This window comes from Leopardus geoffroyi, chromosome B3, assembly GCF_018350155.1.
Source record: "Leopardus geoffroyi isolate Oge1 chromosome B3, O.geoffroyi_Oge1_pat1.0, whole genome shotgun sequence".
Classification (NCBI taxonomy): Eukaryota; Metazoa; Chordata; class Mammalia; order Carnivora; family Felidae; genus Leopardus; species Leopardus geoffroyi.
In genome coordinates this window covers 85268997-85280489 of record NC_059337.1, presented here as the reverse complement: position 1 = coordinate 85280489, position 11493 = coordinate 85268997, and the positions used below count along the sequence as shown (strand labels likewise).

The 11493-nt window shown below is 39.3% G+C and overlaps 1 protein-coding gene across 13 annotated transcripts in view; it reads left to right on the top strand.

Moving 5' to 3' along the window:
• The first annotated feature begins 3899 nt into the window (after positions 1-3899).
• The window catches only part of RALGAPA1 (Ral GTPase activating protein catalytic subunit alpha 1), a 281757-nt gene continuing 274163 nt past the window's right edge, over positions 3900-11493 (top strand). For 5 of the 13 annotated variants that reach the window (XM_045450710.1, XM_045450707.1, XM_045450706.1 and 2 more), the window contains exon 1: positions 3902-4500. In XM_045450710.1, coding sequence (XP_045306666.1) covers positions 4395-4500 — 106 coding nt within the window. In that variant the 5' untranslated portion in view covers positions 3902-4394. Of the gene's footprint in view, positions 4501-11493 lie in introns of all 13 variants that reach the window. The other 8 variants (XM_045450711.1, XM_045450709.1, XM_045450708.1 and 5 more) reach the window with 4 other exon arrangements.

Sequence of the window (11493 nt, the reverse complement as noted above, 5' to 3'; positions counted from 1 at the left end):
GCCCCGCGTCCGAGCCCCGCGTCCGAGCCCCGCGTCGGGCTCTGGGCTGATGGCTCAGAGCCTGGAGCCTGTTTCCGATTCTGTGTCTCCCTCTCTCTCTGCCCCTCCCCCGTTCATGCTCTGTCTCTCTCTGTCCCAAAGGTGAATAAACGTTGAAAAAAAAAAATTAAAAAAAAAAAAAAAAAAAAAGAGGGCAGAGAGAGACAGAGACACAAAAAGAAAGAGAAAGACAGTTAAGAGAGGGAAGTCGGAAAGGAGAGAAAACAACTTGGAGCCTTGGATTATGGATCACAATCCAAGGTCTTCTCAAAAGTTGTCTTAAGGAGAGATTACAGTCTGATATAGGGGAGAGGATGCATAGACTGATTACAGCAGAGAGTGCAGTGAGCATGATGGGAGAGAAAAAAAGTAAGTGCTGTGGGAGGGCTTCAAAAGAGGGCTTCATGTTGTTTTCAACCAGTTATTTGTTTTTTTTTCCTTTAAAAATTTCTAATCCCTATTCAGCCTACCAAATATCTTTAAAATATATAAATCAGGGCTTTTCCTGTTGTGCAAGTAACTGAAGCCCAACACAAAGTATTGATCTGTGAAATAGAAAAGATCATGGCAATTCAAGCAAGTTCAATCCAAATGCCCAAACAATGTTGTCAAAACTCAGTCTCTTCTTTTATCTCCTCTGTTCTTGGAGTTTTGGCATGCACTATTCCCAGCAGATTCTTTTTTTTTTTTTTTTAAGTTTGTATTTATTTGGAGAGAGAGAAAGCATGAGTGGAGAAGGTGGGGGGAGAGTGATAGAGAGAGAGAGAGAGAGAGACAGAGAGAGAATGAATCCCAAGCAGAAGCTTGATGCATGGCTCGAACTCATAAGCCAAGAGATCATTCCCTGAGCTGAAGTGGGGTGCTTAACTGACTGAGCCATCCAGGCACCCCTCCCCTGCAGATTCTTTTCACATGTTTGTTCCTAGAAGTTCCAGGCCTTCAGCCTGAGAAAAGAATTTCTCTTTCTCAATAGTTGCAGGAGTTTTATTGGACTGCCTTGGTCTTGTGCCGATCCCTAACACACTTGCTTTGCACAGGATGCTTGAGTACTAAAGTGTAAATGGGGCCATGGGGCATGAGATCAAGTGAGATCAAGAGAGGGGTGGCTTTCCAAAGGAAAACCTAGGTATGATTACCAGAAGAAGGCAGGCAAACCAACATACATCCGCTACCATCAATGTAGCTAATTACTTTTTTTTTTTAATGTCCACTTCAATAAGTTTAGAAAGAGTAAGAAACTAGGTCTGCAAGGTATAAAATCTGGAGATGTTTCTAGCTTCTCTGAAATTAGTCTCTCAATGTAAGTTTTATTCTTTGATCTGAAGTGCTATGCATTTCCTCATTTTAAGACAGATATTCAGGAACTAATTCCAAGAAGGTAAGACTATCGAGTGTTTTTTCTTTTCACTCTTAAAATTTACATAAAACTGAGTGGATGCTCAAATCCTACTAAGATGTGGGAGTGGGGAGGTAACCACTGCCATTTCTAGCATGCATAGCTTAAAGTGGTGAAAACCTGAACCTAAACAAAGGTTGTGATAATGGAGGGAACAGGACAAAATCAAGAAGTATTTAGGAAGTAGAATCATCAGGTTTTGGTAACTGGACAAAAGAAGAGAAAGGGAGCCTTCAGAGGATATGAGTTTCTGGATTGAAAAAACTGGGCTGATCGTTGTATTATCAATAAAGATACCAGATGAAGGAGGAAGATCAGGTTTGGGAGGAAGGAGGACAAAGGTGACAAGTTTCAGTTTTGTATATATTGAGTTTGAGTAGTTTGAATTTGAGTATATTTGAATTTGAGATTAGTATCTTAAAAAAGACACAGGTACGGACAGAGGTGTCTAAAATCACCAAATAAATGATACTCAGAATCATGGGATCAGATAAATCTTCTACTATCAAAAAAAAACTTTTAGTAACATAAACATTTAAAAACTAACAAATATTCATTCTGTGCCATAATAGGACATAAAGATAACTTTTGTAAAAAGCCCTTGTTTTCAAGGAGTTTCTATTCTTACACATACATCTTAATTTGTTTGGTTAGTTTACAATTGGTATATTAGATTTTCTTAATTTTCTTTAAAACAACTTCTGTTTTTTAGATTATAAAAGCAATACATGCTTTTTGTAAAGGAAATATAAGCAAAATATAAACAAGAAAATTAAAATCACCTGTAATACACTTTGCAGCTATAATCACAATTTTGGAGTATTTTTTCATCTTTCAAAAATCGTATAAACTTTTTTTTTCAGAGTTTTGATAACATATTTTCAGTTTTGTATCTGATTTTTCACTTAATATTGTCTTGAGTATTTTCCATGTTATTAAAAAATCTTCATATTAGTAATTTTCACAGGCATATTACATTTTACCTAGTGGACATTCATTTCCTTCCTTTCTGATAGACATTTATATTGTTTCCAATCTTTCAATGTTATAAATTGTGTTAATATTTTTTCATGCTTTCCTTTTTAAAAAATTTTTTCCCTCAATATTTATTTTTGAGAGACAGAGAGAGACAGAGCATGAATGGGGAAGGGGCAGAGAGAGAGGGAGACACAGAATCCGAAGCAGGCTCCAGGCTCTGAGCTGTCAGCACTGAGCCCCACACGGGTCTCCAACCCACGAACTGTGAGATCATGACCTGAGCTGAAGTCAGGCGCTTAACCAACTGAGTCACGCAGGTGCCCCTCATACTTTCTCATTTATGATTTTTTAGAATAGAATTCTAAAAATGGAACTAAAAAATCAAAGTGTATGAGCGTTTTTAAGTGTCTTGATACAAAATGCCAGATATTAAATTCCATTAAGCTTGTAGTAATTAATGCTTCTTCCCAGAAAGTAATAGGAGCATCTCCGTCTGTTTTAAGCTTTTATTTTTTTATTTAATCTTTAATTTATTTTTATTTAATCTTTTATTTTTTTTCATGTTTATTTATTTTTGAGAGAGGGAGAGACAGATCACAGTGGGGGAGGGGCAGAGAGAGAGAGAACATACAGAATCTGAAGCAGGCTCCAGGCTCTGAGCTGTCAGCATAGAACCTGACGGGGAGCTTGAACTCTGGAACAGGGAGATAATGACCTGAACTGAGGTCGAGTGTTTAACCCACTGAGCCACCTAGGTGCCCCAAATTTGATTTGAAAAAATTATTAATGTGTGAACATTTTCACATGTTTTAGTTATGAGTATACACTTCTGTGAATTTTCCTCCATGTTTTCTATGAGTTTTTCTACCTTAGCCTTAGCAATTTCCTCCTGGATTTGTGAACTTTTTACATATTAAGAAAATTCACCCTTAGAGTTCCCCAGATTTATTTTCTCTTGTAATTATGCACTCTGTGACTGCATGCTTTGAGGATTCATTTATTTGTGCAAGACGATTTTATTATTTTTGTGTGTGTGCGCGCCAGATAATTTTAATCAAGAGGATGTACTATAACCCTACAAATCTCTTAAACTACAATCTTTAATAATCACTTCGTAAAACAAAACAAAAACTTTAAACAAAATTCAACTTAGGAAATGAAGGGGTGTTACATCCAAGGCCTTCAGAATTGGCATCTAAAATATATTGCACGACTGTTTTGATGTTTTGGAGCTACTTTTTAAGTTACTATGACATGGTTAACAGTGGAGATGAAGGACCTTATTTTTAAACAAACACTACACGACACCACTCAGGGAGCTTTGCGTACAACGGCGCACGCAGTAATTCCTTTCGCTGACTTTCTCGGGCTCTACCTTTGGCGCCTTACACAGGAAAGCAAAGGTGATAAAGGCCACGGATGATCTCACTCTGGCATGACGTCAAGAAGCCTTGACGTCAGAAGACGGTTGCCACGGGGACCATTCGCCACCGACGGCAGAGTCGTGAAACCACATCACCGCGCTCATCTCCGTTTCGGCCTGTGCAGGGTCTAAGCTGCTAAAGAAGCTTTAACCTTAAGGGGGCCTCAGGGAGAGAGGAGTTGTGCTGCCGCCGCCGAGAGCCCCACCTCCGCGGCTCCCGGTCCCGGGTCCCGGCCTGTGGCGGCGAGAGGCGGCCTCAGGAGGCAGTGGAGGCGACGGCGGCCGACCTGCCCGGGTCTCCCTTGCTCCGTGCAGGACTGGGAGAGGGTATCCGCCATATTGGAGCCGGAACCGAAGGTGCTTTGCAGCCGCGGCGCGAGGCGGGAGGAGGTGGCGGCCCTGGCCTGGATGTGAGAGGAGTCGGCTGCGCCGGGGCCCGCAAGCCTGGGGAGTGAATGAGCTGCTTAGGCTAGTATCCTCCCCGCCCACTCTCTCCACTTTCCGCCGCCGGGGCCGGGCCGGAGTCCCCGAGTCGGCTGTGGCGGCGGCAGCGGCAGGATGTTCTCCAAGAAGCCGCACGGGGACGTGAAGAAGTCTACCCAGAAGGTGCTGGACACCAAGAAGGACGCGCTGACCCGTCTCAAGCACCTGCGCATCGTCATCGGTGAGGAGCGAGGGGTGGCGGCGCCTAAAGGCCTTCACTCTTCTGGGAGCCCCTGGGGACTCTCCCTCCCGCCCTAGCGCTGTGCGGGAGTAGAGGGCGAGGCGTAGCCTCCGCGGAGACGCGGAGGGGGGGGGGGGCGGATAATTTGGGGAAAGGAAAACTTGGCAGTTGGCAAATACTAATCACCGCTAACACAGGGCTATCTAATATTGAGTTAATAGCCCGAACTCATTTTTATAAACTAGTATTACTCTAAAAACTTAGATCTTTTTTAGACTTTCCGGGGGCTTGGTGTTGTCGATAATGGTGTTTATAGAATATGTGTCAGGTGACTACCGCCATCCCAATCCAAGTGAAAAAAAAAAAACCCCTCTCAAACAATATAAACCTTAATCTTTCAAGTTTCTTGGCTAACGAGGGCGAGGAAGCAGTTACACCTCTTTGGGAAGTGGCTGGTTTTCAAAAATCTTAGGGCAACAGCCCCGCCCTTCTGTTAGTGTACCTTGTTCATCATTACTGTCATTTAGAGGGAAGGTTATTATTAATTACAGAAAGCAAAGTCGTTTATAGATACCTTTGCTTCTCGAGAATTGTTTACGATTCTGTTTTTACTTAGTTTTTTTTTTTTTATTCCCTGTTGCTCTCTACATCCGTTTGGCTGGCAGACCAAACAGTGCTCTGAATTGTGGTAATAGTGTTAAACGAATCTTTTGGATACTTGCTTATTTCATAGGTTGATGAGGGCTGTACTGGTATTTATGGAACATGTGGTCCTGTACTTGGGTCTTTTTAGATGGAATTTGAGGTGAAAAGGCAAGTTACTTTGCATTGATAGAGTTATTGGCAGAACTGAGTTTAGAAGCCAGATGCCTGAATCCTAGTTCAGAGTATTATTTCAAGCTCTTTTCCTAATGAGTGTTTTTCTGAAAAGTGATGTTTAATTAGTGATGTAAGTCCTGTGTTTTTGCTGCATGTTTCTCTACTCTGTTGTTTACTCATACCATCAGGATACCACTAGTAATACCCAACATTTGTATGTTTTACAAAATGATTTCACATAAATTATAATTCTCACAGTAACTGTAGAGGTAGATATTATTATACTCCTTATTTTACAAATTAGAAAGCTGAGGTCTGGGAATGTTAAGTGGTCATACAGCTACTAGGAAGCAGAGCCAGAACTGGAGCCCAGATTTCATGTCTTTGTTTTTTTTACTCTTCCTACATTTATGGCAGCAAATCTTTATCACAGGTAAGTTGTATTTATTCCTGTGGAATAAGGAAGCAATTAAATCCAGTTTGTCAATATAAAAAGAGATCCAGTTTTCAAGAAAATATAAATCTTAATATAGTTGAGATAGTGATCTTTTTATTTTCATTCTACTTCTGAGTTAAGCCATTGAAGAAGATTTGGCTAAGTGCAACAGGGAAAGTCAATGTGTGAGTGTAGGAGATATATCACAGATAATTGCAGTTTGAAATTGGAGACTTAATGGAATTTGGCACCTACTTGGGACAGACTGTAGCTTGAGTAAAGGCGGAGCTATAAAGTTAAGTTCCAGTAGAATATTGACATTTCCTAAATTAACTGCTGTATTCCTTAGTTATAGAGGTGAGGGAACGGTTCATACATCTTGGGCGTAAAAGGTTTTTACATCTGGGTGACTTGGTCTAAATTAAGAGGCCACATGTGTCAGGTATTTTGTAGGGTCTGGCTTCCTTGGTTTGAAGACAAAACTAATTAAAAAAAACACTTTTGCTTTTTATTTATGGGCTTTTAAAAAATGAAGCATATGCTGTATATAAACACTTAAAATATCCTTAAGAACCTTCAAATAGAGAATATTGTGCCTTCAGACTCCCTGCCCTGTCAGTGGAGGAGGTCCATAAGAGAGATTACTGTGCTTCTGTAGTCTTATTTTTATTTATTTATTTAAAAAATTTTATTTTATTATTTTTTTTAAAAGTACATTTATTTTGAGAAAGACAGAGACAGTGCTGGTGGGCAGGGACAGAGAGATTGGGAGAGAGAATTCCAAGTAGGCTCTGCACTGTCAGCACAGGCTTGAACCCAGGAAGCTGTGAGATCATGGCCTGAGCTGAAACCAAGGGTCGGGCGCTTAACCCATTGAGCCACTCAGGTGCCCCTACGAATCTTTAATTCTAGTGTAGTTAACATAGTGTTATACTTGTTTCAGGTGTACAAAGTAGTGATTCAGCAGTTCCATATATCACTCAATGTTCATCAAGATAAGTGTACTCTTAATCCCCTTCACCTATTTTACCCATCCCCCCCCCCCCCCCACTCACATGCCCAGTAAACATGTTTGTTCTCTGTAGTTAAGAGCCTATTTTTTGGTTTGTCTCTTTTTACACTTCAGTAGTTTCAGAACAGTAGTTCTGAACCAGGGACAATTTTTTCCCTCTGGTGATAATGTCTGGAGACACTTTTGGTTGTCACAAATAGGGGGAGAGGGTACTGGCCTCTAGTGGGTAGCAGTAATGCTGCTATATATCTTACATTGCACAAGATAATCCATCACAACAATGTTCTAGCTCTAAATGTCTATAGTGCTGAGGTTTAGAAACCTCGTCAGGATATGGAGTGCAAGATAGACCTCCAAATGTTGTACTTGTTATGGAAAGAGCCCAAATGTCGATTGACTGATGCATGGATAAAGAAGATGTGGTATATATACACAATGGAATATCACTCAGCCATAAAAAAGAATGAAATCTTGCTATTTGCAACGACGTGGTTGGAGCTAGAGCGTGTTATGCTAAGCAAAATAAGTCATTCGGAGAGAGAGACAAATAGCATATGATTTCACTCATCTGTGGAATTTAAGAAACAAAACAGATGAACATAGGGGAAAGAAAGAAAAAGAGGGAGGCAAACCATAAAAGAGACTCTTAATTATGGAAAACAAACAGGATTGCTTTAGGGGAGGTGGGCAGGGGTGGGGGATGGACTAAATGGGTGATGTGTATTAAGGAGAGCACTTGTGATGAGCACTGAGTATTGTATGTAAGTGATGAATCACTAAATTCTCCTGAAACTAATATTATACTCTATCTTAGCTAACTAGAATTTAAATAAAAACTTGAAATATAAAAAAACAAAACAAGAACCACAAATGTTGTACTTTGTTCTTGTTTTTAATGTTTTATCTTTGAGAGAGAATGCACGTGTGCATGCATGCTCACTCACGGGAGAGGGGCAGAGAGAGGGAGACAGAGGATCCCAAGTGGCTCTGTGCTGACAGCAGAGAGCGCCCAGCACAGGGCTTGAACTCACAAACCATGGGATCATGACCTGAGCTGAAGTTGGACGCTTAACCTACTGAGCCACCCAGGCACCCCTTGGTTCTACTATATTAATTAATTGAATAAAATATTTTGTATCTTTAAATGGTTACAGTTTTATTTTGCTTGAAATATGGTTAATGCAATTCCTTAGAAAATGAATGGGAGAAAGTAGAGTGACAAAAGCTGTAAGACATCTTAGAGGGCCACCAATCAGGTACCTTATATTGTAGATGAAAGGGTCATTTCAAATCATTTCTAAAGTAGGGGCAAGTTTGCAAAGTGGGCATTGCCAATGACACAGGATTTTTATTTTTGTTTGGTCCCATCGGAACTATATTTTTAACCCTTAAAATGAACTGCTGTTAGTTCAGGGTATTTGTAGAGAATTCAGTGCATCGAAATATATGAGAACATAATTTAAAGATACAATCTAAAACTTTGCTCTGGCATGTGTTCGCTTGGGACACATAAGACAATTCCAGCTGAATTTGTAGAACTTGACTCTGAAGGATTTATATTTAAATTTGCTGTGTTTATTGATATTGCTATATATTTTATTTGTAGGAACTGGAAGTTAGAGTTTTTAAAAAATAGAAATTAAGCCTTGTCTAGTTTCTAAAGTTTTATCCTCTCCCCCCACCCCTTTTTTTCAAATAAAAGCCTTAAGATAATGATACTAAGTTAGCACATATAAAGTAGCTAACATAAGACCTGCATATATTGGATTGACTAAATGTTAATTTCTTCTGTGGCAAGGTAACAGTTCAGTCTTAATGATTTAAAAATAAAAAGAGTGCTTATTCAGCTGATAAGTATATTGACTATTGTTAGATCATTCTTTCTAACAGTTTTATTGAAGTATAACTGGTGTATAATAAATTGCACATATTCAAAGCATTTTATTTGAAATGAATAATTTTGATATATATACCTTGTGAAGCCATTATAACAATTAAGATTAGGAACATACTCAGATATTCCAGGTAGCAAATATATCTATAGCCTCCCATTTCCTTTTGCCCCTTTGTAATCCCTTTCTCCCGCCCCTGCACGCAACCCCTTGCCTCCTTTCCCTGGATGAAACTGTGTGTGTGTGTGTGTGTGTGTGTGTGTGTGTGTGTATGGAATTATACAGTATTTACTTTTTTGTTGGGTTTCTTTTATTCAGCCTTATTTGAAATCCATCTCTCTTGTTTGTGGTGTGTCAGGAATATATTGCTTTTGTTGTTGACTAGTATTCCATTGTATAGACATGCCACAATTTGATTATCCATTTACTTGTTGATATGTGAGTTTGCAGTTTGGGGCTGTTACACATAAAACTGCTGTGAGATGTACTTGTTTATAGACACCTGCTTTCTTTTTTTTTTTTTTATTTTTTATTTTTTTTTAATTTTTTTTTTCCGTTTATTTATTTTTGGGACAGAGAGAGACAGAGCATGAACGGGGGAGGGGCAGAGAGAGAGGGAGACACAGAATCGGAAACAGGCTCCAGGCTCTGAGCCATCAGCCCAGAGCCTGACGCGGGGCTCGAACTCCCGGACCGCGAGATCGTGACCTGGCTGAAGTCGGACGCTTAACCGACTGCGCCACTCAGGCGCCCCTATAGACACCTGCTTTCTTCTCTCTTGGATAAATACCTAGAAATGGAATGGCTGGAGCATATAACAGTTGTGTGTTTATTGCCATACTGTTTTTTATGATTTCACATTCTTACTAGCAGGGTATGAGGATGATTTCCTCCACATATGTACCAACACTACTTTACTTGGTATGGCCAGTCTTCTTAATTTCAACCACTATAATAAGTATATAGTGGTTATAATTAAGTGTTTCTTTGATATCTAATAATACTGAGCTTTTTAAAAAATGTGTTTGCTATTGTATAACTTATTTGAAGTGTCTGTTCAAATTTTTCATTTATTTTTAAGTCGAATCGTTTGCTTTCATTCAGTTTTGAAAATTCTTTATATTTTTTGGATACAAGTACTTTATCATATGTGTGATTTGCAGAGCTTTTTTTTCTTTTATTTTTGAAAAATGTTTATTTATTTTTGAGAGAGAGAGAGCACAAGCAGAGAAGGGGCAGAGAGAGAGGGAGACACAGAATTCCAAGTAGGCTCCAGGCTCCCAGCTGTCAGCACAGAGCCTGATGCAGGGCTCGAACTCACAAACTGTGAAGATCATGACCTGAGCCAAAGTCAGATGCTTAACCGACTGAGCCACTCCAGTGTGCCTACAGAGCTTTTTTTTTTTTTTTTTTTTTAAACAGTCTTTGGATTGTTTTTCTTAACATCTTCGATTAGGTCTATGTATCAATTTTGTCTTTTATGGTTTATGCTTTTGGTTTTTATAGTTTATGTTTTATCCAAAATCTTTGCCTAAGCCAAAGTCACAAAGAATTTCTCCTATCCTTTATTCAAGAAATTTGATAATTTCAGGGGTGCCTGGGTGGCTCAGTCAGTTAAGCATCCAACTTTAGCTCAGGTCATGATCTCTTGGTCTGTGAGTCCTAGCGTGTGCTGGGCTCTCCATTGACAGCTCAGAGTGGAGCCTGTTTCAGATTCTGTGTCTCCCTCTCTGTTTACCCCTCCCCTGCTCGTGTTCTGTCTCTCAAAGATAAATAAACAATAAAAAAAAGTTATAACTGTGGGATCTATATTTAGATCTGTGATCCATCTTTTTTTTTCAGATCCATGATCCATCTTGAGTTAACTTTGTAAATATGGTTTGAGATAGGATTGGCTTTTTTTTTTTTTTTTTTTTTTTTTTTTGGTGAATGGATGTCCAATTGCTCTGGAACTATTTTTTGAAAAAGACAGCCTTTTGTTCACTGAATTGCCCTTGCGCTGTTTCCAAAAGTCGTTCGTCTATGTATACGAGGGTGTATTTCTGGACTTTCTATTTTGTTTCAGTGATCTATTTATTTGTGTTAGAGCCAGGACCCCTCCCTCTCCCTACACACGCACACAGACACAGGTTTTTGTTTGTTTTTTACAGTAACTTAATAAGTGGTGTTGTCCCTGCAACTTTGTTCTTCCTTTTCAGAGATTTTTTTTTTTGGGGGGGGGGGGTTATGGGGTGTGGGGGCCATACCAGGTCCTTAACATTTCCATATGAGTTTTAAGATTATCTTGTCAGTTTCTTTAAAAAAATAAATAAATAAAAATTCCTGCTGGGATATTGATTCACAGTGTGGTGAATCTGTAGGTCAATTTGGGGAGAAAGTGACAATATATTGAGTTCTCTAACTTATGAACAAGGTATATTTCTCCATTTATATACAGCTTTAATTTCTATTGACAGTGTTTTGTAGTTTTTAATATATAGGTCTTACACATCTTTCGTTACTTATCCCTAAATATTTTCCACTTTGGATGTTGTTGTAAGTGATATATTTATATCCATTTCTGGTTGTTCATTGCTAGTGTAAGGAAATACAATTTTTTTTAAAGTTTATTTATTTTTGAGAGAGAGACAGAGAGACAGAGTGTGGGTGGGGGAGGGGCAGAGACTGAGGGAAACAGAATCTGAAGCAGGCTCCAGGCTCTGAGTTGTCAGCACAGAGCCTGACTTGTGGCTTGAACTCACAAACTGTCACATCATGACCTGAGCCAAAGTCAGATGCTCAACTGTCTGAGCCACCCAGGCGCCCCAGAAATACATTTTTTTTTTTTTAGGTTT